Source organism: Bos taurus, chromosome 1 (genome assembly GCF_002263795.3).
Source record: "Bos taurus isolate L1 Dominette 01449 registration number 42190680 breed Hereford chromosome 1, ARS-UCD2.0, whole genome shotgun sequence".
In the NCBI taxonomy this organism is placed as follows: domain Eukaryota; kingdom Metazoa; phylum Chordata; class Mammalia; order Artiodactyla; family Bovidae; genus Bos; species Bos taurus.
Window position 1 is genome coordinate 117564399 of NC_037328.1, and position 26113 is coordinate 117590511.

Sequence of the window (26113 nt, forward strand, 5' to 3'; positions counted from 1 at the left end):
TTAAGTGAAATATGACACAATTTCTCCGTATTTTAAAAAACAAAGAGTAAGTCAAAATGTCTATGTTACTGTATTTAAATTCTGGTCACTCTCTGGAAAGGCTATGCATATGATAAGATGAAACTCTTTGTTTCACTTATTTTAGATAAAGATGATAAGTTCATAGAATCACCATAAATTTATAAAAGTACTTGGTTAGATTATATACATCTGACTCCTTTCTGGTTCCTTAATTCACAGTCAGGCATAAGAAAGATGGTCTGGTTAAGGTGAGGTCCTATCATAGATTGTTTACCTTCATTCTACCTCACAATCATAACTTTTACTAACTTCAACCAGTTGTTTGAAAAAAAATAATAATGCTTTGCATATTGATAGAATTATCTTGAAAGTAGAAAACATTTTGCTCTCACTGAGAAAACATGCAAAAAGCAACTCTACAATGATGGGTTAGTAGTATCACCTTTAGTAAATAACATGTGTCGGTGATTATATGGCTGTATGCAGTGGGGTGTGGGAGAATGTTTCTGTAATTATTACGTTTTACAGTAAAAGCACGCATTGTTTTTTCAAAAGAGCCACAGGACTATCATTAAGAAAGTCACTATTTTAATATTAGTTTTTCTAAATTAGAAAACTGAGTCTATAACCCTCTTCCCAAAATTTCATGTACTCAAGAATCAGAAAAACACACAAAAATAAACGACTAATATTTTATTACAAAGGGAATTTACTTAGCTCAGTACCAGCAATGGTCATATTAAAAGTATCTTTTGATAAAGAGGAAGAAATATCACATAAAAATAGGATTCTGTGTTGAAAAGATTTCTGAAGACCCTTAAATCTCAATTAGAAGGAATCTTATACAGTCATTGTAAAAAACAGGATGGCAGTTCCTCAAGAAATTAAAAAATAGAGCTACCATATGATCCAGCAATCTCTCTTCTGGGTATACATCCAAAGGAAACAAAATCATTATCCCAAAGATGTATCTGTACTCCCAGGTTTGTTGCAATATTATTTATAATAGCCAGGGTATGGAAACAAGCCAAGAGTCCATCAACAAAAGAATGAATATAGAAAATGTAATATATAAACATCAAACATATATAGAGTAGAATAGTATCCAGCCATAAAAAAATAAATAAAAAGGAAATCCTACCATTTGCAACAACATGTATGAACCTGGAGGACATTATGCTAAGTGCAAAAAGCCAGAAAGAGAAAGATAAACAGTTAAATACTGCACGACTTATAAGTGGAATCTAAAAAAGAGAGAAGTCAAAATCACATAAATAGAGAGTAGAAATGGTGGCTGTCGGGAGCTAGAGGAAATGGGGAATGGGAGAAATGGGAAGGGGCTAGTGAAAGGGTACAAACTTTCAGTTATAGGATGAATAAGGTTTGAGGATATCATGTAGAATACGGTGACTACAGTTGATAATATTTTATTATACTGAACACAGTGATTGAAATTTGTTAAGAAAGCAGAATTTAAATGCTCCATCCCTCAGAATATATGTGTTATATATGTGTTAATTAACTTGACTGCAGGAACCCTATTACCATGTATACCTATATCATATCATCATATTGGACACTTTAAGATTTTTATTTGTCAATTACACCTATAATCATTAGCTGGAAAACCAATGACAACAAAAAAGGAATCTTAGCTACTAGTCTGTAACATCAGGCACCAGCAGAGGTCCCTACCCACTCTGATGAGAGGCTAAGTCCTGCTTTTACACAAGTCTAATACGTGGACTAGATTATTTTACTTGTAATCACCAAAGCCTGGGTTATTTACAGATATTTCTGGAGATAAAAATATATCAAATCATTATCATTGGTGTGTACAAAAGAACACGCCAATATTTTAAGCCCAGATTTTAGCAGAATATGGTTACACAATGAAATTGTACTGGAGAAGGAAATGGCAACCACTCCAGTATTTTTGCCTGGAGAATCCCAAGGACAGAAGAGCCTGGCAGGCTACAGTCCCTGGGGTCACAAAGAGTTGGACACGACTGAGTGACTGAAGATGAAAGAAATTCTGTACCTTAAAATAGTAACTGTCTACCAAAACACCCAAGTAACCTAGAACTGTCAAAATCTAAGCATTAATAGGCAAGACCAAATTGTCTGAACCTCAAAAATGTGATTACCACGACTTTACTAACCACATGTTTCTAGCAGCTGGTCTCACTACCACCATAAGCCACAAGCCATCACTATTTACTTGTCAATTGTTGTTTTTCAACTACGAAGTATATAAAAAAATTCTTTTAGAACAATTTCACTGTTTGGATACTTCTGGTATTTAGATTTCTAGTTGAACAATTTCCTGTAGCAATCTACTGAGTGACAAAATGGCTTTATAATCATGTAATTTCTGGTCTCTCCTAAACACATGGTTTAAGAAAGCAAACTATACTACGTCACCCAGGCTCCTCCAAAACAGTCTGCTGCAAGTAACACACTACATAATCCCACCAGGGTTTCAGGTCTTAAGGTCAGTCCCAGTTCCCTCAGTCCCACGTTACACATACAGGACTACTGAGAAATTCATAGGTAAACACAAAAGAGACATTTTGGCTACTTATGTCTAACTCCAACTACATTTTATAATCTAACAATCAAGTTTTTAGGACTACAATTCTTTAAACTTTAAGGCATAGAGCTAATTTAACTGGTTTGGTCTGTTTTGGTTTGAAAAGATAAGTGTCCCAAGTACCTGCTTTGCAGCTTTCTTAGCCTCATGCTTCCTTTGATTTTTAAGGGCTGTTTTTGATAATGGCTTCTCATTTCCTGGTTGTGGTTTCATATTCTGAGGTGGTTCTTCTTCGTGCTATGGAAAATACAAATAAATGATTCTGAAATGGAGTCCATGTTTTTAAAAACATATACAACAAATTATACAATTTTGCTAGTACATGACAAATTTATTTTATCAAATTTATCTTAAGTTCACTGACAAAGAATATTTCAAAACTCTCGTGGCAGGTTTACTTCAATGGTCAGGATGGATTTAATAAAGATCTTCCTATTAGTTGATATATGATATCTTTCAATTATATAAGAGCCAGGAAAATTCACTTTATTTTTATTTAAACAATGGCATTTTTCCTAGTACTACCACTGACACATGATTTTTATAAAATTAGATACTAACAATAGCTTCTTCTGTGGTCCTTTTGGATCTGACTACTGCCAAAAGAAATTCAGTTGCCTCAATTATTTCCTTTGCACAAATAGTCAATTGATACATCTTTACTTGCAAAATCAGAGATTAGAAGATAAATGGAAAAAAAAACCGACAGTAAGAAAACAAATTGAATAGGAAGGAGTAAATAAATTACATAATTATAAATCCAGCTAACATAATGAAGAAGTCTTTAAAAAACTAAGCAACTTGTCAGACTGTACAATGAAAACAAGCAAATTTTCATCATCAGGTATTTCTATAATTATTAACTACATTCAATAAGAGGGTGAATTACAGGTAGGATCAAGAAGGATTTAATGTAAAACATGATGACTATACTTGATAACACTGTATTGCATAACTGTACAGCTCAAATTCCTTGAGAGAAAAATTCAAATGTTCTCAATAAATAAATAAATAAGGTGATGGATGTGTTAATCCCCAGGTGAGAGGAAACCTTTTCAATGTATATCAAATCACCATGATGTACCCTCTAAATATCTTACAATTTTATAGGTAAATTATGTTCCAATGAAGCTGGGGGGAAAAAAAGGAACACCAGAGTAATTTCAGGCAACATGTAGTATAAATAACAGTACTCAACTTCTTATCAGATTTATCTACTTATTGATTTCTCTCAACTTTGCTATAATCTGAATGCTGTCTCTTAAACTATCCATACTCAGCACATCAAAAGGACCAGATCTCCATGAAGTTTTCTGAGTACTAGATCTCAGAGCTGTGTTGTACTTAACAAGTGCCATAATCAAATGGGCAGGGATCAAACATTTAAGATACAGAGTAACAGCAAAAAATCATAAGGTGATTTTTATCTTAGCAGCTGCACTAACTATAGAAAGCATCAAAGTTCTATGTGTGAATATACCCTACTTGAAGTAACTGAATATATGAGAATCCATATTTGTAGAAGAGACAAATTTGCAGAGCAAGCCTTTCACTTTTTTTTATATCCACTGCTCATAATGATAGTTAAGATATACTAATATTTATTGAACATTTGTGTTATACATCAACATTCTTTCAATTGTGAGCTCTTCTATATAGTATCTTGCTTTAGTTGAAAAGTTTCACTCATGAGAACTTCAAAAACAGACAAAGCAATTAAGAAAGATGCAATAAGAAAGGATGAAGTCTCTTCCACTCTATAACCATCATGTAGCCACTGACAGACTTTTATTTTAGATGAAAAAAATCCACACAGTTATTATGGATCACAGGCTTTTCTGGCTTTAGTATGTGTCTACTCAACTTTGCTATAATCTGAATGCTGTCTTTAAACTATCCATACTCAGCAATTTCATTCTTACTAATAAAACTTGTTTCTTCAGTAACATTAACTCTAACACTGTTTTGATGAACACATTATATAAAAGTGAAGCTTTTCTGAAAGCCAAGAAATACTTCTTTAATTAATATATAAACTTTTTACTTATAAAAAAAGTAACCTTTTTTCTTCAGGGGGAAGAATCCAAACACATTTTTTCCTCCTTCTTCTATGTAACCCTTTCTTTGTGAAATTATCAACCAGGCTATCTTTGTTTCTAGTAATTTCTTGACAATATTTTCTTTGCCATTTAGCTCTTTTCTGGAATTAAATACAAAAATTTCTCATTTATAGGCATGTAGCTCCTTCAACTAAAATGATGTGACAGGGTCACATAATCCCCAGGTTATATATAAAAGCAAAAATTTAGTGGAAATCTTGACTGTCAAAAAAGTTTAGTTTTAAGAAGCTCTCACATAGTTTTCTCCCACTTTTTTCAAAGTATATTCTTTCCATTTTATTTTTTCTCCCCCCACTGACCAAAACAAATTAGTTTTATGAGTCAGAGAACAAAAATATATACTATTAATAATTCAGAATTTCTTTCTCTTGTGCTAACTTGCACAGATTCAGAAAGCAGGATGGGTTGAGGTCACTTCTTTTTTTTAATCTTGTGTAAGAAAAATTTCAATTGAGAGAACAAATTTTAAGACTAATATATCCTTTTTAAAAATCTAAAGACAAAAATAGTAAATAGGGCTTAATTCGTTATATATTTTTACTAAATAACAATGCAACAAAAATGTTTAAATACTAAGCACAGCACAGCACATAAGTGGCATAAGTGAAGCACAGAAATATTTATCCTTTGAAAAAGTATCTACTTCCCTGAGTGCCTAATCATTTAGTGACTATATAGTTGGACACGACTTAGCGACTGAGCACAAGCCCAAGACCATGCACTAGGTGTATATTAGGACAGTACACCTAATGTATGGTCTTGGGCTTGTGCTCAGTCACTACATGGTGACCAACTCTTTTTGACCCTATAGACTGCAACCTGCCAGGCTCCTCTGTCCATGGGATTTCCCAGGCAAGAATACTGCTGTAGGTCGCTATTTCTTCCTCCAGGGGATCTTCCCAACTCAGAGATAGAACCTGTGTCTCCTGCATTGGCAGGCAGATTCTCTACCACTGAGCCACCTGGGAAGTACCTTTCTATTAATACCAGTAATTTTGTTGTTCATTCTTTTTTTATTTTTTGTTGTTGTTCATTCTTAGAGTAACTTTATTCCTCAACATCATCACAGAAACTCATGTCATTAATAAATGCTCTCTCCTGAGCTCCGAAACATCTTATAGTAGATCAGAATCTGACGAATACTTGAACCGCAATTTTGCATCAGAGGTAAGGATCTAATGGTCCAAGGACAAGTGCGTTTTGTTTGATCAGCAGTGTCTTAAAAAAACTGAGGCATTTCATACAAGCATCCAGACTTGTTTTGTCTTGAAAAATCAAACATTTTGGCAAACTGGGCCTAAAAATCTCCTGTGGAAACAAAAGGCTAGTGTTGTGCAGTTGCTATGGCCTTTAAAGAGGGAATGTTCTCTCTCTTCACCCCTCCCCACCACTCACCACTGTCTCACACTACCAGCCTAGCTTGACAGGCATTTGAATTTGAGCCCACACTCTACAGCCAGTTAAGTCACACCCACTCATCTTTCCCAAGATTTTACATTAATTACTTTGCCAAGCTAACAACCTTTCACCATCTTCAGCAGCAGGTCCTCCACAATTTCTACCCTAGAGTTTATATCTTCTAATCAGATACCAAGTAACACAAAAACATGCATGAGAAAAAGATCTAGGGCATAAAGAATGGATGTATGGATACCAGAGCGGGGAAGAAGGGGAGGGATGAATTGGGAGATTGGGTTTGACATATACACTACTGATAATATGTATTAAATAGATAACAAATGAGAACCTACTGTAAAGCACAGGGAACTCTACTCAGTGCTTTGCGGTGACCTAAATGGGAACGAAGCCTAAAAAAAAGGGAATATATATATACATATAGCTGATTCACTTTGCTGAACAGCAAAAACACACACAACATTGTAAAGCAATTATACTCCAATAAAAATTAATAAATAAATTAAAAAAAAGAAAAGATCTAGGAAACTCTGCATTGAAAAACCTTTTCCTACCAAAGCAGTAAAACTCTACTTACCAGTTTGGAATTGGTGACTGGTTTATTTCTTAAAGCTGGGGGTCTATAAGCTGTTGCAACTTTAGGTTCTTCACTAGGCACATCACTTGGAACTACTTGGTAAGTTATTGCTTTTTCTGGAAATATTCCATCTAAGAATGGCTGCCAAGAAACCTGCCATAATTCTGCATTTGATGGTACATCATACTTGTGCAAGACAGAGCCTGTATAATGCCAAATCTTGTACCCATTATTAACACGTAACCGTGGGGCACATGTGGCTGTTAAAATATGCTCACCATCTGGGCACCAAGCAAAATATGTAGAATCAGAGGCCACTGGTTTAGAGATAAGTTTGTACTTTTTAACATCCCACACTTCCATTTGTCCCCTCAGATTCCCAAATCCAGCTAGTACTAATATATGTCCATGAGGGCTGTAGTAGGCTGCATTACGAGGGCCAGTTCCAAAGTCAAACACGGGATCACACTTCAGGTTGAAAACTGTCGCTTTGGCAGGCATGAACCCATACACGGCACAAAACTCAGTAGAACTAGAATTCCAAACCACATCATAGATGGGGCCGTTTTTCGCTGGAATAAGAAGATAAAATCTGTTAGAGATAAAGAATTCTATACAGGAATATAATATTTAGTAGTACAAGTTAAAATCATACAATATTCGTAAACAAGTCAAACAAGAAAAATCCAAAACTTTCACAGTATGATAAAATTAAGATTTTTTACATGACATACTGTGGGAATTAATGTATATTTCTTTTAAACATTTTGGCAATTTGGACTCATAGAAGCATCAGCTATTATTATTATTAAACTATTGATAGTTTTCCTTGAGAGAGGCAATATACGTATATAACAATAAAAACACAAAAAAGACATGGCACAAAAATAAGCCTCTCTGGTGGTTCAGTGGTAAAGAACTTGCCTGCCAATTCAGGAGATGTGGGTTCCATCCCTGGGTCAGGAAGAGCCCCTGGAGAAGGAAGTGGCAACCCACTCCAGTATACTTGCCTAGAAAATCCCATTGACAGAGGAGCCTAGCATGCTACAGCATGGGGTTGCAAAAGAGTCAGACACAACTTAGAGACTAAACAACCATGACACAAGGACAACCAATCCTCTATCATATTTCCTGCATATTATTTCAGAATATTTTTGTTGAAATTAAGCTTCTCTCTCTTAAATACATAAATGCACATACACAAAAAAAAGTTTTAAACCTTTCTTGTTTCATTTAATACTCCTATCTTGGAAATTCTTCCATAAAGGCACATTGAGCTTTGCCTCATTCAGCTGCACTGTGTTCCATTACAAACCCTGCTATTTACTTTTCATTTGTGTAAATTTACACAAATAACACCTGTAAGAGAGAAACTGCCTGGTCAAAGGACACATAAATTTACTTGATAATGTACACTGAAATGCCCTTTAAAGAAGTTGCACCAATTTACACTACCAATAATTTTTGATAGCAAAGACTTTCCCCTCATTCTCACTCACTGTTTCATATTTTTATCTTTGCCAACCTACTAAGTGGAAAACTGTGTCTGGTTTCCTTTATTATAAGCTAAGCACCTTTTAATACACTTATACATAATCTTATTTCTTTTTTTAGTGTCCTATAATAGTCCTGTGGACTATTTTTTACTGTCTTATACCTATTTTTATTTACTATTATTGGTCTTTGTTATACTTAATATACTATCAAAATTCATCTTTTCTCATAATCATCCCTTTTCTAAAAATATTTTTCCCTAATTTATTGTTTGTTTTGCTTAGTTTATGGACTTTTTTCTTCCCCCAATGTAGAAATGTATAATTTCATATACTCAAACTTACCACTTGCCCCATATGACTTCTGTCGTGTTTAGAAAGTCTTATTCTACTTTAAGATTAGAAGAAAATTCTCCCGCATTTTCTTCTAGTTCTATAGTTTTAGATATAATTTTTTGGCCCAGCCAGAATTTATTTTGGTAAACAAGTAGTAGCAAAATCTTTTTGTTACAAATAGCCAACTGTCCCCAAAGCATGTATTAAAAGAGCAGCATTTTTACCCATGATTTAAATGCTGACTTTATTATAAGTCAATGGCTACAGAAGTATGGATCTATTTCTGAATCCTGTTGTTTTCTACTGATTATCTGCCTAACCATAACACAGAACGAAACTGTCTTCATTACAATTGCTTTATATCTTAATAGTATCAGAATCCCTCTTTCCTTCCTCTTTTTTTACATAGTTTTCAAACCATTCTTGCATGTTTACTTTTTGATAGCAACTTTGGAATGAGCTTATCTAGTTGTAAAAAAAGAAAATCCACTGGCATTCTAATTTAATTTTTAGATCAGTTTGGAGAGAAATGACATCTTTGTAAAATTCTCACGAAAGGTTAGTTTGCCCTTCATTAGTTTTAGTTTTCTTCCCATCAGCCCTATATATTTCTTGTTTTTTTGTTGCCATATATGGAATCTTTCCTTCCATTATGTTTTATAAGAGGATGCTGTTTATACTGTGACAATCTGTATGAGCTGAGGTGATTTGCTTTTCACCTTTCAAAACTGTATACTTATTCTTTTGATCAGAACACTCACTAGGTCTTTCAGAATGTTCTATAATAGTAGAAAGTGCGTGGGGGGAGTCATCCTTGTTTGGTTCCTGACTTCAATGGGAATACATACTGTTTTAAAAGAAAGTTTACCTTACCCTTACATGTTCAATTCAAAATAAAGAAGATTACTGAGTTGCAGGAATTTTAAAACTATTAAGTTACCTTAACTCCTTGAAACAAAGTATGAAGTGGTTAACACTCTTCAGTTCTGAAGATGATGCTAAACCCACTAGATCAACTTGATGTCATAGTTAAATAAGCTCCCAAAGAGCTAATACAGTGGAATTACCTCACTCAGCAAGTTCCCTACTCAACTTACAGCAAAACTAAATTAACTAATTGGATTCTTTCAAAATAGGTATGTTTGGGGATGAGTTAAATTACTTAATGAAGATAAATTTTATCTTAAAGGTTGTTAAAATATGTGAGTTCTATCACTTGATCAACAACTTAGATGTGGACTTCCCTGGTGGTCTGGTGGTTAAGAATTTGCCTTGCAATGCAGGAAAGTGGGTTCAATCCCTGGTCAAGGAACTAAGATCACACATGCTGTGGAGCAACTAAGCCTACTGAGCCTGTGAGCCACAATTAGAGAGTCTGTGTGCCACAGCTAAGACCTGACACAACTAAAAAAAAAAAAAAAAAAGAACTTAGATGATAACATTTTTATGGCACAGTATTTTTGACTATCATCGATTCTCCCAAAGGGAGACTACTGGAGCACTCACGTAATTGCACCACAGCACTTTCTCCATTTGTTGCAATGTAGTGCAGCGTCTGTTCCCCATAGTAGGAAGCTCCTGTCTTGTCAACATCTGTACTAGCTATTACCAACACAGCAGTAGCTAAAAGGATAAAAACTTTAATTAGGTTTAAAACATAAATTAACCTAATGTTGATAAGAAAAGCATTAAAAAGTGTAACAGGCCATATGTAAATTTTCAATAAATAAACACTGGTAATTTTTCCTTTTTCTATACACACAGGAATATAAGTCTAAATTAATGCTTGATAAACAAAATGGGAGATAAAAAGATATTTCTCATACCTTTTTTATTCCATAGCATTGTGACCTTATCAGCCTTAAAGAAACTTTTATTGGCTAAAGCTGCATGAGGCTCATCAAAGTTGGGGTACTGATATAATCTAACAAATGAAGGTGCACCCTTACTTCCTGGAACATAGACAGCCACCTAAGATACACAGACATAAGTAAACACTTAATTTTTTGAAGCATATAAACTAAGATGGACATGTCTTTAAAGTCACCAAAAACTAGGAAAAGGCTTAATCTCATACCATTCCACATGAACAAACAAAAACATTAGCAATTACCTTGTACGGTTGGGGTCCAGGTGATAACACAAAATCATTAATTTTTTTCAAATGCAATTTATTTGCAATTGTGTCTAAAAAAAAAAGTAAATGGTGTTAGGTTAATGAGCGAAAGGTAATTGATATGTGTCAAATTCTGAATACATCATAAAAGGTTAATGTAACTATACACAAAATGTAGTCTCATGTAGGCCAGGCAGAGCTACACAGTAGAAAAAGCATGGGGTGAGAGCCAGATGGACCTATGCTTGAATTCTTACTCAGACACTACTAACTGTATGACCTTCGCCAAGTAAGAGAATCACATACTTAATTCCTAGTACACAGTGCCAGGCACAAAGTAGGTATTAAATAGGTATCTATTCTCTTCCCTTAAACCTCTGAACTAATGTTGTCTTAGAGCCCATCTGATGGGAAAGATGACTCTAGCTTGCTACTGTAGAATGTGGATATGAAAATTCCGTAACTAACATGATACACAGATCCATAACAATGTTAATCACAACAATAGTAACAATAACAATGGCTAGATATTTGTTGAATGATTACTCTGTGCCAGGCAGTAAGAAACCATGTTATCAACACTACTGCTCTCATGGTCAATGGGATCAAGAGCTATTACTCGCCCTTTGTTCAAATATGAGATCAACAGCTGTTCAAAAGTAGCATATCCAGCTGCTAAACTGGCAGCCCCCTCCTTTCAGCATGCTCATGAAGTGGCAAGTAAGATAAATAAGCAAGCTAACCCCAAATCAGCGGGAACAGGTTAAGTCTCAAAAGCAGGAAATTGAAGGGTACAGCTAAATGATTGTGTGGATGCTATCAAAATCAGCCTGCACACCATCTCTGGTACATGTGAACAGTTTCTAATTCCCATTTTACTTTCTCAACTTACAACATGGTTATGTCCTGATAAACCCATTTTAAGTTGAAAATATCATAAGCTGAAAATGCACACCTGATGCATCGCTTATGTTAGACTACCCTAAATGTGCTCAGAACACTTAACGTTAGTCTATAGTTGAGCAAAATCATTAAACACAATGCTGATTTTATAATAAAATGTTGGATCTCTCATGTAATCCATTGAATACTGAACTAAAAATGAATAACATAATGGCTGTAAGAGTCCAGAATAGCTGTAAGTGTATCAGTTGTTGACCCTTGTGATCAGGTGGCTGACTGGGAGCTGTGGCTCACTGCTGCTGCCCAACATCATGTATCATACCACGTATCTCTAGCCCAGGGAAAGATCAACACTCAAAGTACAATTTCTACTGAATATATATCGCTTTCATTTTAGTATAAAGTCAAAAAAGATAAGCCAAACTATCCAAGTTGGGGACTGTCTGTACTGAAAAGTGTTCAGTCACCAACAGAATGCTCTAAGGACAAAAGGAGCTACAAAATTTCTTCTTTAAAGTATTTTTCAGTAATCATGTTATTGGTGTTATATTGCTGGTACTGCTATTCTTAAAACACTATGTGGTCCAGTAGAACAAAGCAAATAAATAATTATATGGATGTACTATTCTCAAACTATCTCCCCTGGTAGCCCAGAGAACCAGATTCTCAGTGTTAGCAAAAAAACAATACAGATGAAAGCTAAGAAAGAAGAAAAAAAGGAGTAGAAACAATGATCAATCAACACAGTAGCAAAGAAAATCCTCTACACCCAGACTGTAGTCTCTAAATACCATTTTCCACCAAAAGAGAGCAGAGTGTACTACAGAATTGGCTGATTATAGGTATATAGCAAGAAATAAACAAGATAACCCTAGAATGACTTGTCCCACCATACAGCAAAGAAGTCATTAAAGACCAATGACAGGACAATTTAAGCATTAATAAAAATAATTTTTAAAATGGATTAATCATATATGTTTATTAGGTTGGGGGGAGGCTAACTTGTCTAAGGGATCTAGTTGCTAGTGAAAGAATTCATTTCGTTAAAAGTGATAAACGAAAAGAATATTTATCTTGCCTTTCCGATATAAAAAGTAACACTAGGTAACCAAATAGTAGAAAAGGGAATTCTCTTTATAGTGGTAGTATAAACTAACAAATGAGATGAGGAGGGAAACTTTAATATCAGCAATTTCTAACCACTCATAAAATAATGGATCAAGGCACTGAATATTAATGCCAATTAACTGTACAAAATTAAAGACAATGAGACATTAGGTGCTTCTTGATAAAAAAAAAAATACTGCCTTATGATGATGTAGTCTTGCCCTCATATCTCCCAAAAAGAACTTGAAACTGACCAACTCTAGATTCAAATAGTTATTTACAGGAAATAGATGAATATGGTAAATTACAGAATAGGATACAAGAGCAAAACTTAAATTATGGGAAGATATATAATACAAGTAACCTTGTTTCTAAAATAATAAACTGCAAGGGGAAAAAAGAATAGAGAGGAAATCTATATTTAAAGAAACTTATATATATATATCAACTGTAATATGAAAGACATTATCTAGATCTTAAGTATTAAAAAAATTACATTTTGCAATTATTAGAAATTTGAAACTGACCAGATATTTTATAATCTGTGATAACAGTATTATGACTACCTTACTGAAATATTTACAGGTAAAATTATATGATGTTTATGATTTGCTTAAGCAGAGTAAGAGAGATGATAGGTGAATAGATGCCTGGATGAAGAAGGACTGGCAACAGGCTGATGATTACTGGGACTAGGTGTCTACTTTCGTGTTTGAAATTCTACACAATATTTTAAAAATTCATATCACAGAATTTCAATAGCAACTAAACTCAGTAAGAGCTATTCAAATATATTAATTTAGTAGTAATTAGATGGTAAAAACTTATTATAAAATAGTATATTTGTGTTATAACATTTTACTAGCATTTAGACTTGAGTTACTCAAATGAATTCCTGTAACAGCAACTGTTGTTAACATAAAAACAGGATTTAGGAGAACCATATGATGCCATATAAGGCAATAAAAACTGTACACATTTATAGTAAATAATAAAATTATTTCATAAATCTTTCCATACTAAAGTTGTTGTTTTCAAAAAAGTGAACTTCATTGTTAACATTTCGGGCACAAAGCGTTTCATCTTCTGACCAGGAAGGACACCTACAATGAAGAGCAAGAATATAACTATAGCATGTTAAAGTTTATGATACTGTTTACCATTTAAGGAAGAATACTTATAAACAAAGATCAAGATCTTACTCTATTATATTTCCACATACAAAATCCTTAAAGATCTGGATTTTGATCTGACAAGTTATATTCTAAATTATACCAGAAAAACAAACAATATGCAAAAAATATATTTAAAATATTTAAAAATAACTAATATTTTAAAGCACTTATTTACCAATTTTGCATTTTTTTCTGAATGAAGGACTTCAAACATGTTCCAGTTTTCACATCATAAAGTTGCAGATTGGGTATCCCAGCTGTATCATCTTTAGAAGCTGCCATAAAAATAAATTTTTTTTGCAGTTAACTGTCTCCTAACACCAGTAAAAAGATTTCATTCTTAGAAAAAATTTCAACAAGATTATAAAGATCAGGTAAGAGATGCTTTAAATCAATTTTCCCCTCTAACTTAAGTTATAGATTTAATCGCCCATTCCTAAAGCCATGACGATATGACAGCTGTTTGAGAAGTTCAGTATTTCTGAAATGAGTCAGTTACTACAGTTTTTAAAAATACTTACGAGATTTCTTGTTTGTTAAGTCTGATGTGGTTTGCTGTTAAACAGATTAAACTGTCTTATGAAAGCTGTGTCTATAAGTCACACGCATGAAAAAAGTTACATAAAACCACTCATAGTTCTCAACTGATTCTCCAATTCTTGTTTACTTACTTGGAAAACTAAGATTCATTACAGTCTATGCCTCTTGGAAGAACAAACTCAGAAGGTTTATAACCCTATAATGAACTACTAACTGATGCTGGGAGGGATTGGGGGCAGGAGGAGAAGGGGACAACAGAGGATGAGATGGCTGGATGGCATCACCGACTCGATGGACGTGAGTCTGAGTGAACTCCGGGAGTTGGTGATGGACAGGGAGGCCTGGCATGCTGCGGTTCATGGGGTCACAAAGAGTCGGACACGACTGAGCGACTGAACTGAACTAAACTGAACTTAACATATATTTATTCAACAATATTCACATTATTACAAAATGCTTTTAAAAATAAGCTCTATACCAGTGCCCAATATTTTATCACTCATCTACAAAGCAGTTACATAAAATGCTCATATAAAGTATATTAGATCTTTACTTGTTCCAGAAAATGGCACACCATTTCCTACTCTGTCATACCATCCACATTTCTTAGATGATGTGTCTACTGTACTTCCTCTTTATGCTTATATAAAACATTTCATCTTAAAGTTCATTATTCTTCTTAATTTTGAGATCTTCTTTATCCAGTAATTATTTACTTTATAAATTTTCCCTTGAGCTTTTTCTTTTCCTCTATCTCATGACAAATCTTCTAACTTGAAATCATTTAAAGTACACTGTATTTGGGGAATGCAAGATTCATTGTTGATTAAAAATATTCTTAAACACTGCTTAGTATTATAAAGATTAATTATTTTCCTATAAGGTTATAACCTTCTCTTTCTTCCCCCACTGAATTGCATTGGTCCTATCAGAATATTTTTACAATTGGAATATACTTACCAGTGTAAGGCTGCCATGTTGCCAGGACAGTGTTTTTTGGTGAGAACTCAAGGCAAACTGCCTTTGGAAGGTCGAAGGAGTGCAGCAGTCCCTTTTTAGTGACACTGATAACATTTATTCTGGTTTCAAAAGAAATTACTTCAGCAATGAAATACTGTTTCACAATAGTCAGCACTATCCAAAACATTCATACTTCTTTTTAAATACAGATCACTCTGAAGTGTTCATTTTTCATAAAGATCAATTTTCAGTTAGTTCTAGAAAATATCCAATAAATACTCTAACATAAAAAAGAATATGTTTTACCAAAAGGCCCCTATTAAAGGCTGGTGCTGGGAATTACTAAGAGTCAGACACGACTGAGCGACTTTACTTTCACTTTTCACTTTCATGCATTGGAGAAGGAAACGGCAACCCACTCCAGTGTTCTTGCCTGGAGAATCCCATGGACGGGGGAGCCTGGTGGGCTGCCGTCTATGGGGTCGCACAGAGTCGGACACGACTGAAGCGACTTAGTAGCAGCAGCAGCAGCAGCTGGGAATTAAAATAGAATTTCCAGGAAGACACAATAGATGATACCACCTTTAGCCAAAAACAAATAACAGGCCTTTGAGTGAACACAGTGCAAACCCAGACAAGCAAAGGAATATCAAATTCAAGAGAAAACAAAAAGTGTATTTTTTAATTTGAGTAAATGGAAACTGAGCATCTGGGGAAATCATCAAGGAGAGTTTTGATGTCTATTAAAATCTCAGAAGCATTCTCCAAAAGACACTACTATAAGAATTATCATGATACAATAAAGACAAAAATGACAATAACCGTATATTAAAAAAGCAGTTTCCTTTTTTTTGGAATATTTTCTACGTACTATGTTCTGTTTTAACCACTTTATGTACATTTTCTCATTTAATCTTCACAACAATCTCATAAAATAGATATTAACATCTCCATTTTACAAATGGTAAAACTGAAGGTTAGGGAAAAAAAAAGTGATATGATTTGATGATTTGCCCAAGATCATACTACTAATAAATGCCAGATCAAGGCTTTGAAACCTGTTTGGCCTGACTTGCTCTTGTGTAGTCCTTAGGATTAAAAAAAAAAAAAAAAAGATATTCCTTCTCACTGCAGAAATTCCTTAAGTTATTTTATTCAACTCAAGTTTGAGAACACTGGGTTAGGATAAGCAAAAACTGCTTAAACACACAGATATACATGCTTACAACGGTAGATTCTTTACAATTTACTGTAAATTACATATTTTAGAATTACATGAAGTTTTCTGTTGTTGTTAATAAACTTTGAAGTTATTCTTAGTTTAATGAAGGGTGTATATTTTATATGCATATATTTAAGGAAAAATCAGCTATAGCTTCTGACTTAATTAACCATGGACTCAGCAAAGACTACAATCAATACTCTACATCTGTTTCTCTCGACCCAGGAACAATATGTATTGCTGTGGCTGTAGCACCTTAAGGAAATAAATACTAGAGCAAGGTATGAAAAAATATATTAAAAAGATGAATGGACACAACATGTGGGGACATAGTAAAAGAACTGAGTTGAACTCAACAGAAAGCAAAGAGGAGATATGACATATAAAATAATTAATGATAATTGCCAAAGTGAAAATAAATTTACTTAATAAACTCTAAGTTATCAGAATAAAGGATACATCAAAAAGATAATAGGCAATGAAAAGATATATGGTATATCCTATCAGATAGTAAATTTCTATCAACTTATTACCCAAATAGTACAAACTAAAATATGGATTTAAAAACAATACAACCCAACAGGTTATACCTAAAGAAATAAGTTGAAAGTGCATCCTTTCTTTTGAGACTAAGACTGTTAACATTGTGAATAAGACCCAATATAATTACATTATTAATAATTTGAGAGTAGTAGTTTGTTGATTGTATTTAGTAACTTACAAAAAAATACTAATGAACATTTTTAATTATAAAAGTGAATCCTACCAGCTACTTATAGTTGTAGAAGTGAATCAACTAACTCAACACAATCTTTCTAGCACTTTTAAAAATCATATGTTTAATCCAACTTGACCTGATAGTCGAAAGACCCGAGAATATATTACCATGGTGTAAGAAACATTTAAAATGCACTTTTCAAACTCATGTAATCGTTTTTCCCCCTTAAAAATCTAAGCTATTGTATCTGGCTAAACACAACAACACTAAAATAACTTTAAATCAAGCAACAAATACTCGGGCATTTTTCCTGGTTCTAGTAATTAAAATACAGTGACTATGGAAAATGGAAAAGGATTAGTTTTCTGAGTGAAATTATGACACTGAAATCTAAATACTTATTTTTCTTAAAACCAATTTTATAATCTGATTATTTTATGTAATATAGACTATACCAAACATATTTCTGAATAACTTATACTTAATGACACGCTGTTATCTACAACAAAATAGCAATAAATACAGCTGTTAAGTAGTTTAACAGCAAAAATATAAAGTATCTAAGATAAAGCAGCAAAGAGAACTACTCTCTAAGTATTAATGCAGAACTCAAGAAACCCTAACCAGTAACTTGGAGCACCACTTAAAACAAACTGCTGGCATTAAATTAATAGCCCCTTTTCATATGTTCCTTTTTAATTCTAAGAAACTAGAGAACTCAAACAAGTTTGACACATAAATAGAAACTAACAACTTTGGAGATGTTCTGTGAATGTTATACTGGAGATAATACCTAATTGTACCAAGACTATAAAGATGGAGTTTATAAATGACATCCAAATACATGTTATTCAAATAAAACAATTACGTTTTATATTCATGACATATACAAAAAAAGTTATATAAATAAACACTAACTTTTCTCCATTGCCCCAGGCAAACAAGGTCCCATCCTTACTAAAGGTATAGGCTTTGCAATTTTTCCCAGATTCTCTGAAAAATGACAAGGAAAAAAAAAGCTTAAATTAATAAACATTATTAAAAAAATCTTATCAAAAATCCACAATCTTACTAATTTAGTGACTAAGAACTTACATAAATTTTAGAAAATAATTCTAACATGCTTTAGTTTGTCCAAAATACTTTCCCTCTTAAAATGTAGCATTGACCACCACTATAAAGTAAACTGGAAATCAATTTTTATACCAACAGATCAATCTTAAGTAAGAAATAGAGCCCTTTGGGGTGAATAACTAGTTTGTCTGAAAACCCAAAAAAGTAAGTATATGTGGAAACTAGGAGTTCCCAGGTGGTTTAGTGGTAAAGAATCCGTCTGCAATGCAGGAGACCTGGGTCTGACCCCTGGGTCAGGAAGATCCCCTGGAGAAGGAAATGGCAACCCACTTCAGTATCCTTGCCTGGGAAATCCCATGGACAGAGGAGCCTGGTGGGGCTATTCCATGTAGTCACAAAGGAGTCGGACAGGATTTAGCAACTAAAAACAAACAACAATGTGGAAGTTACCAGCTGTCAGTCCTTATCCTGAGACAGCTGAAGGATTTCAACACAGCTTTGTAAAGAATTTCCCAAACTACCAGCGTAACAAAACAATGGTGGGTACAATATCCTCAAGTAGCCAACAAGTGCCCCTGGATTTAAAAGACAAAGATCTTCCATCAATTTCTCCTGTGCAGAGAAAGTATTAACAACCAGAAGAGGATATTCACATTAAATAAATATGGATGCAGGATTCTGTACAAAAACTAACCTGTGGAACTTGGACTTCTTGGCAATCTTCTATCAAATGATGAAAACTTTAAGCACTGTATCTCTCAAAAGGAGATGGCCACTGTGAGCACATCTCCCAGAGATAATGAAGACCCATAAAGAAATGTGTGTGTGTGTTTGTGTGTGTGTGTTCAGTAATGTCCATACATGTAGTCACAACATCAGATCAGAATTTTGTAGCTAATAAATATTTGAATTGTCAAATAACAACACACTGAGAACTCACCAGTACACCCCTTCTAAACAGGGCACTATCTTTGCATTAATTCATCTGATGATGACATTTGTGTTTCTGTAATCACACAATGCCCAGATCTAAAAGCCTGACTAGAAGCAGGTTTTTAAAAATCTTCATAGAAGGTAAATACTACATTGTTCCTATTGCAACTCACCAAGAGACATGCACTGTCTCCTTGTTCTACTCTTAGTGATGCTGAGATTGTACTGGACTCACTATGCGCCTCCTCAGATCCAGTGAATCCTTCCTGCTCCCAGGCGCCAGCCATTCAAGGAAGACATGGCCACCTCATCTCCTTAACACCACTGGTTGTCTCAGACTCTTCAGGAATGAGGGCCACATTTCAGCATGGCTTCCATTACACCTACTGCAGTAGCAGGAAGAGGAGCACTGGCACTCAGATTCAGCCCAAACAGATCAAAAGAGACTCTGGCTGCAGTCAATTCTGTACCCATCCTCTTAACAATAGGTTGTTCGAAGGCACAGTGGTTTTATACAACCTCACTGGAGAGATTTGCATGACCAAGCAACCCGGGTGGATTTTGTGAACTGGTGGTCAGATCAGTGTATCCTATTCTATGTTTCCTTTCACTTCCTTTTCTCATTTCCATTTCTCCCTCAGTCCTGCTGCCTTGGGACTGCACATCCCAGTGAAGTGCAGCACAAAAGCTTTAATCCAGACTCATTTTCTAAAGTGGTACTTTTCAAATATTAATTTGCATACAAATTACTGAGGACCTGGTTAAACTACAGATTTTGATTCAGTAAACTGAGTAGGGCCTGAGATGTTACATTTCTGCACTGACTCAAGGTGTTGCTAATACAGTTGACCTTTGGCCCGTATTTTCTGTAACAAAGTTTTAGAGAACTGGAGCTCATAAAAAAAATCATCAATAGAGTCAGACGATGACAGTCTGATTATAAAGTTCCCTATCAACAGTTCATCTAACAGTTTCAGCATCTTTCGATGATCATTTGCCTATATCAGCTGTTCTCAAAGTGTTGTCTCTAGACTTGAAGCATCAGCATTAACTGAGAACTTAAAAATTCTTATTCTTGGGGTCCTGCCCCAGATTTACTGAATCAGAAAACCTAAAGAGGCAACAGTATCCTGTGTGTGTTTTTTTTAACAAGCTCTTCAGATGATTCTGAGGCATGCAAAAGCTTGAGAACCACTGATACATGACTTCTTTACGATAAAGAAATAGTGATTATCTAAGCCCAATCTTCCTTCTGGGTTTACTACTGCTCTATAGAGAAGTTTTCTTCATCAACAGTTTGGTTTCTCTGAAAAAGTTTGTACAGGAAGTAACATAAATGCTTGATTTTTTTTTATCAGTTTTCAAAGTAATGAATAGGATCCCATCAATGTCTAACACTGACCAAAAATATTTGGAAGGAGAAAGATTTTGGAGGGAATATTTATATACTTGACATGCCTTAATTTTTGGTCATTATTCTCCTTAATCCTCAAATTGTTTTCTCTAAGGTTGGCAGGAACTCTTTCAGGTTGACTCCTATCACAGTTTAGCAAAACCCCCTCAGGCTGTAATTTAATGGAGATGATAGGCAGTGGTCTGGCTATCACATTCACAAGTTTCTCCCCATTCCTCTAAGCCTCAGGCATGAACTAAATTACACTGTTGTCTAGACCTTTTAAATGTACTCAAGCTACTGTTTTCAAATCTAAAGGTCATTTTTTTTGATAGAGAATATGCATTCTTCCCATCTTCTGTTAACATTATGTGATATGTCCCAAGAAACTAGCTTATCTGTTCTTTTTTTTGTTCTCTATAACATTACTCAACAAAATAAAACCATACCTTGGGAACACTGTGCTTTCTGTAAAATGTGGTGGTCCATTTACCATGTACAGCCCTTCTGATCCTCGGACTAAAGGAAAAAAAGGGAAAGAATCACCATTACTTTGTTAATAAATATTCAGTCTTCACAAATGTTTAAAAAAGCGAAAAGTTTCCAATCAAAATACTAAGAAAATCACTAAATATTTCATAGAACTATTAACATCAGCATTAAATGGGTACATTTTTCTTGCTCTTCTGCATAAGATCATTTAACTGCTGGGAAATAAATAGGTAATGCAATGAGTTGAATGTTTGTGTAACCACAAAAGGCTCATGTTGAAACCCTAACTCCAATGTGATGGTACTTGATCGTGGAGCCTTTCAGAGGGTTATTAGATCACAAAAGTGGATTCCTCATGAATAGGATTAGTACCCTTTTAAGAAAAACACAGAGGATATGTGAGGCTACAATACACTGGCAGACAACAAACAAGAAGAGGGTTCTTACCAGCACCTGACCATGCTGCACCCCGGGCTCAGACTTCCAGCCTCTAGAATTCTATCTCCTGTTGTTTACAAGTTACCTAGTATGCGGCGCTTTGTTATAACAGCCTAAACTGACCAAGGGGCTTCCCAGTTGGCGCTAGTAGCAAAGAACCTGCCTGACAATGCAGGAGACATAAGACATGCAGGTTCGATCCCTGGATCAGAAAGATCCCCTGGAGGAGGGCATGGCAACCCATTCTAGTATTCCTGCCTGAGAATCCCATGGACAGAGGAATCTGGCAGGCTGCAGTCCATAGTGTTGCACAGAACCGGACACGAATGAATTATTTAGTGGGCACACATGCAAACTGACTAAGACAATCAATATTATTCTTTTTTTTTTTTCTGCAGAGCATACTCATTTAGTCTCTGAGGAGATTACTTCAATAAACCCACTTTTATCTATTTTACAAGAAATCTATGCATGCACATTGAAATATAACATTCATACTTACATCCTTTCATTCAAATGGGAAAAAAGTGATCTTAGTATTATGTTTTCACATTATTCTGTAATCACATTTTCAAAATGTATAGCTGCTGGAAACAGAACTAGAAGCTGAGTCTAAATTAAATCTTTGTATCAGCTTACTATTTCAATTAAGTTTTATAAATAAAAGCTCAAAATTGTGACTGTCACCTGTGAAAAGTAGTTGTACTGTAACAGAGAGGACATGAACTCAAAGGCAGACCTCAGTTCCTACCTGGCTGTGGAACCTTAGATTCATTACTACCTCAAGTCTGTGCCCTACTCAACAAAATGAAAACTTTAGAACACTGTGTACTTTATGTAAAATAATAACATGAAAATACAGTATAAATTCATGCAAAGTTATTTAAAAAAAAACAATAACAAAGCACTATTAATATAGTCACAATTTCTTAAACTAAGAGAATAAGTAGCATGAGACACTGACACCCTCAACAACACTAATGTCCTAAAAAATTAGGTGGGAACAAAGTTCAAGATTAAATAAGCAAAACCATCTACAGGACTAGATTCTACTTTGTTTTAAATGGCTGAATTAGAAGCTTATAAAGCTGAACCAAACAAAATGATCCATTCATTCAACAAATGTTTACAGAGGAAAAAAAAAAAAAAACTACCTCTCATGTTGAGTACTACAGATACAATAGGGAGGAAAATCACTCTTGTCCCTGACCTCACTGATCAAATAATTAGTCAAATAGATGGAAATCTATAACTGCATTTGGTGCTACAAAGGAAAGACAGAAGAGGCTACTACAGTGAATAATTCGGAGTTTCAATCTAAAAATCGAAGGATAGGAAAAGCATCCTTGACTAGTGATTTGTGTGCTGATATGAAAGATAAAATAGCAGTTAACAAGCAAGGAGTAACAGTAACAGATACAGACGCTCCATGGCAGGAGAGATGACAGCATCGCAGGAACGAAAAGAAGGCCTGTGTGGCTGGAAGGAGATGGATCTAGAGAAGAAAACAGAGCTCGGACCAAACAGGATCCCGGGGACTAGGTTAGGCAACACTGGACTGGAGCCGAAGAACCACGGGAAAATTCAAAGAAGTTTTAGGCAGATTTTTAAAACCAGATTTGCAATTTGAAAAGGTCAACCTGACACAGTGTAGACAGAGACCCAGAAGGCAGTGAGAGGGCGTGAAGAGACTGACAGAGCGTGAAGAGACTGCTCAAGATGGTTTGCAGGAGCCCCGCAAGAGAGATACAGAAACCGGGTGATTCTCTGGTGGTCCAGTGGTTACGGACGCTTGTGTTTCTACTGCTATGGGCCCGGGTTTGATCCTTGGTCAGGGAACTATGATCCTGCAAGCTGTGCAGCATGGCAAAAACAAGACAAAAACCTTGGACTAGGGCCAGGCAGTAGAAATGCAAAGTGGAGAATCAGCATTCAATATTCAAGACAGAAAACTGACAGAACTTGGTGATGAGTTACTATTGTATCAGCTAGAATTCTTGCTAGCAGCATCAGTACACACCTGAAGAAAAGGTTTTACTGAAGTGCACCTGCTTCCTTTTCTACCAGCTATTTCCAAATCTCCCACTCTTCAGCAGCAAAGCTGGTACCCAAGGGCCACTCGGGCTCCAAATCTGATCCCCATTTCTTCTCCCTTCCCAAGGGACAGTTCTCATAACACTGATTTTCTGCCTATAGATTAACTAGCTCAATTTTCAGATATTGAGAATTGCTATTTACTTTTCAAAGTAAATGCTTTGAAGTTAGAATGAAAGTAAAAGAACCAGTGACAAACAATCCATGTACTCAACGGAGCTTTCATTCTAGTGGAAAAATGAGAAAAAAGTTGAGTAAACACATACCTGAATGATAAGTTTCTTGTCTACATTCACAAGTATACAACTGGATACCATGTTTCCTCATATACTAAACTGAATTGCCAAACTGTTGTGGCTAACTTGCCCTTGAACAGAATGGAGTCTAGCAAAGTGTTCTACATATCAGTTCAGTTCAGTTCAGTCGCTCAGTGTGTTCGACTCTTTGTGACCCTATGAACTGCAGCACACCAGGCCTCCCTGTCCATCACCAACTCCCGGAGTTCACCCAAACCCATGTCCATTGAGTCCGTGATGCCATCCAACCATCTCATCCTCTGTCGTCCCCTTCTTCTCCTGCCCTCAATCTTTCCCAGCATCAGGGTCTTTTCCAATGAGTCAGCTCTTTACAACGGGTGGCCAAAACATTGGAGTTTCAGCTTCAACATCAGTCCTTCCAATGAACACCCAGGACTGACCTCCTTTAGGATGGACTGGTTGGATCTCCTTGCAGTCCAAGGGACTCTCAAGAGTCTTCTTCAACACCACAGTTCAAAAGCATCAAAAGCTCAGCTCTCTTTATAGTCCAACTCTCACATCCATACATGACCACAGGAAAAACCATAGCCTTGACTAAGCGGACCTTTGTTGGCAAAGTAATGTCTCTGCTTTTGAATATGCTGTCTAGGTTGGTCATAACTTTCCTTCCAAGGAGTAAGCGTCTTTTCATTTCATGGCTGCAGTCACCATCTGCAGTTCTACACATATCAAAACCTAAACTCCTCATAGGACTGCCCACAAGGCTCTCTATCTGGCCCCTGCACAGCTTCATGTGCTACGCATTAGGGGTTTTTGGTTTTTTTTTTCACTGTGCAACCCACTTCAGTGCCTGCAGCCTACGGGCAGAGGCTGGGCAATGGTTCGGGGCCAGTTTTTTCTGGCATGGGACACTATGAGAGGCCCAGGGGGATGGGCCTGCCATAAATCCAAACCCATGCATTGTACTAGGGATCTTAAAAAATGAGTCCATCACCGCACTCAAGATAACGGTTTCAAATGGGCTCAGTCCATTGCTACACCTTGAATGAAACACTGATGAATACCTATCCTAAAAATCTCTAATATTTGGTAAACATTTTCTGCCAAAAAATGTTATCTTAGATGACTTGAAAACTATGAAGTTTAATTCTTAACATCAGAAATTCTCAACTGTTTCTTGTTTTTTTTCCTAAGATTTCTGGATGTGGACCATTTTTAAAATCTTTATTGAACTTGTTATAATATTGCTTCTGTTTTATGTCTTGGTTTTTTGGCCATAAGGCATGTGGGATCTTAGCTCCCCGACAAAGGATGGATAAAATCTGCACCCTGTTGCACTGGAAGGCGAAGTCTTAACCACTGGACAGCCAGAGAAGTCCCATTCTTGGCCTTTGACTAAAATCAAGTATTCCGTCAAAATTCTCTTACTACACAGGCAAAGCTGTCCTCTTTCCTGTCACCAAGTCAATCACCTGCTGCAATACAATGTATGATACCCTGATTTAGAAGAAAAGACACCATTCTTAATACTACAATTACGGTTTTAATAAATATTTGAAGGATTAATAAAAAATGAATTTCCCAAACTAGGGCATGTACAGTTATCAGATTACATGTTATAGCTAGGTTACATAATATTCCATCAGCCTAACGAAGTCCCTCTCACAAACTGCAGTGACAGTTTAACTCACTAAGCACTCTCTCTCAGAATTCTCACACTCATCTAGAAAAACAAAATGGTACATTGTCAGCACAGACCCAATGAAGCCACAAATACTTTTTAAAATGTGCCATATGCTGAATGCAATCAAACCACGTTCTACCCAAAATGATTGGCAAAAAAGAAAAAAGCCATCCCCGGCTCGTCTCAACTTCTTATGCTCTCATGGAATTTGTACCTAGTGACCTCGGTCCTCTGTATCTGTTGATTCTGCTGTTATTACCAACCCAATGTTGACCTGATGAAAATTCAAAGGTTTTGTATGTTATACTAAACTGGCAGCTGTACCTCAGAACCCAAGAAGGTAGCCTTCTGCCACAGCAGTGGAACTTTCAGGGTATTCAGGGCAATCATTACAAGTATAAGATTTTCCTCTTACAAAATTCCTGTCATACTTATATTCCAAACTAAGATA

At 35.4% G+C, this 26113-nt stretch overlaps 1 protein-coding gene and 1 non-coding gene across 2 annotated transcripts in view; both read right to left on the reverse strand.

Moving 5' to 3' along the window:
- Positions 1-26113, reverse strand: part of EIF2A (eukaryotic translation initiation factor 2A) — a 41735-nt gene that overhangs the window by 8184 nt on the left and 7438 nt on the right. Inside the window, 10 exon segments of the mRNA NM_001102283.1 lie at positions 2738-2851; positions 6728-7299; positions 10063-10179; positions 10383-10527; positions 10670-10743; positions 13703-13785; positions 14033-14132; positions 15358-15476; positions 18216-18290; positions 21147-21216. Of these exon segments, the coding sequence (NP_001095753.1) occupies positions 2738-2851; positions 6728-7299; positions 10063-10179; positions 10383-10527; positions 10670-10743; positions 13703-13785; positions 14033-14132; positions 15358-15476; positions 18216-18290; positions 21147-21216 (1469 nt within the window).
- Positions 24806-24937, reverse strand: LOC112448318 (small nucleolar RNA SNORA42/SNORA80 family). Its single transcript, XR_003036685.1, has one exon. It is a non-coding gene; the product is annotated as a small nucleolar RNA SNORA42/SNORA80 family (small nucleolar RNA).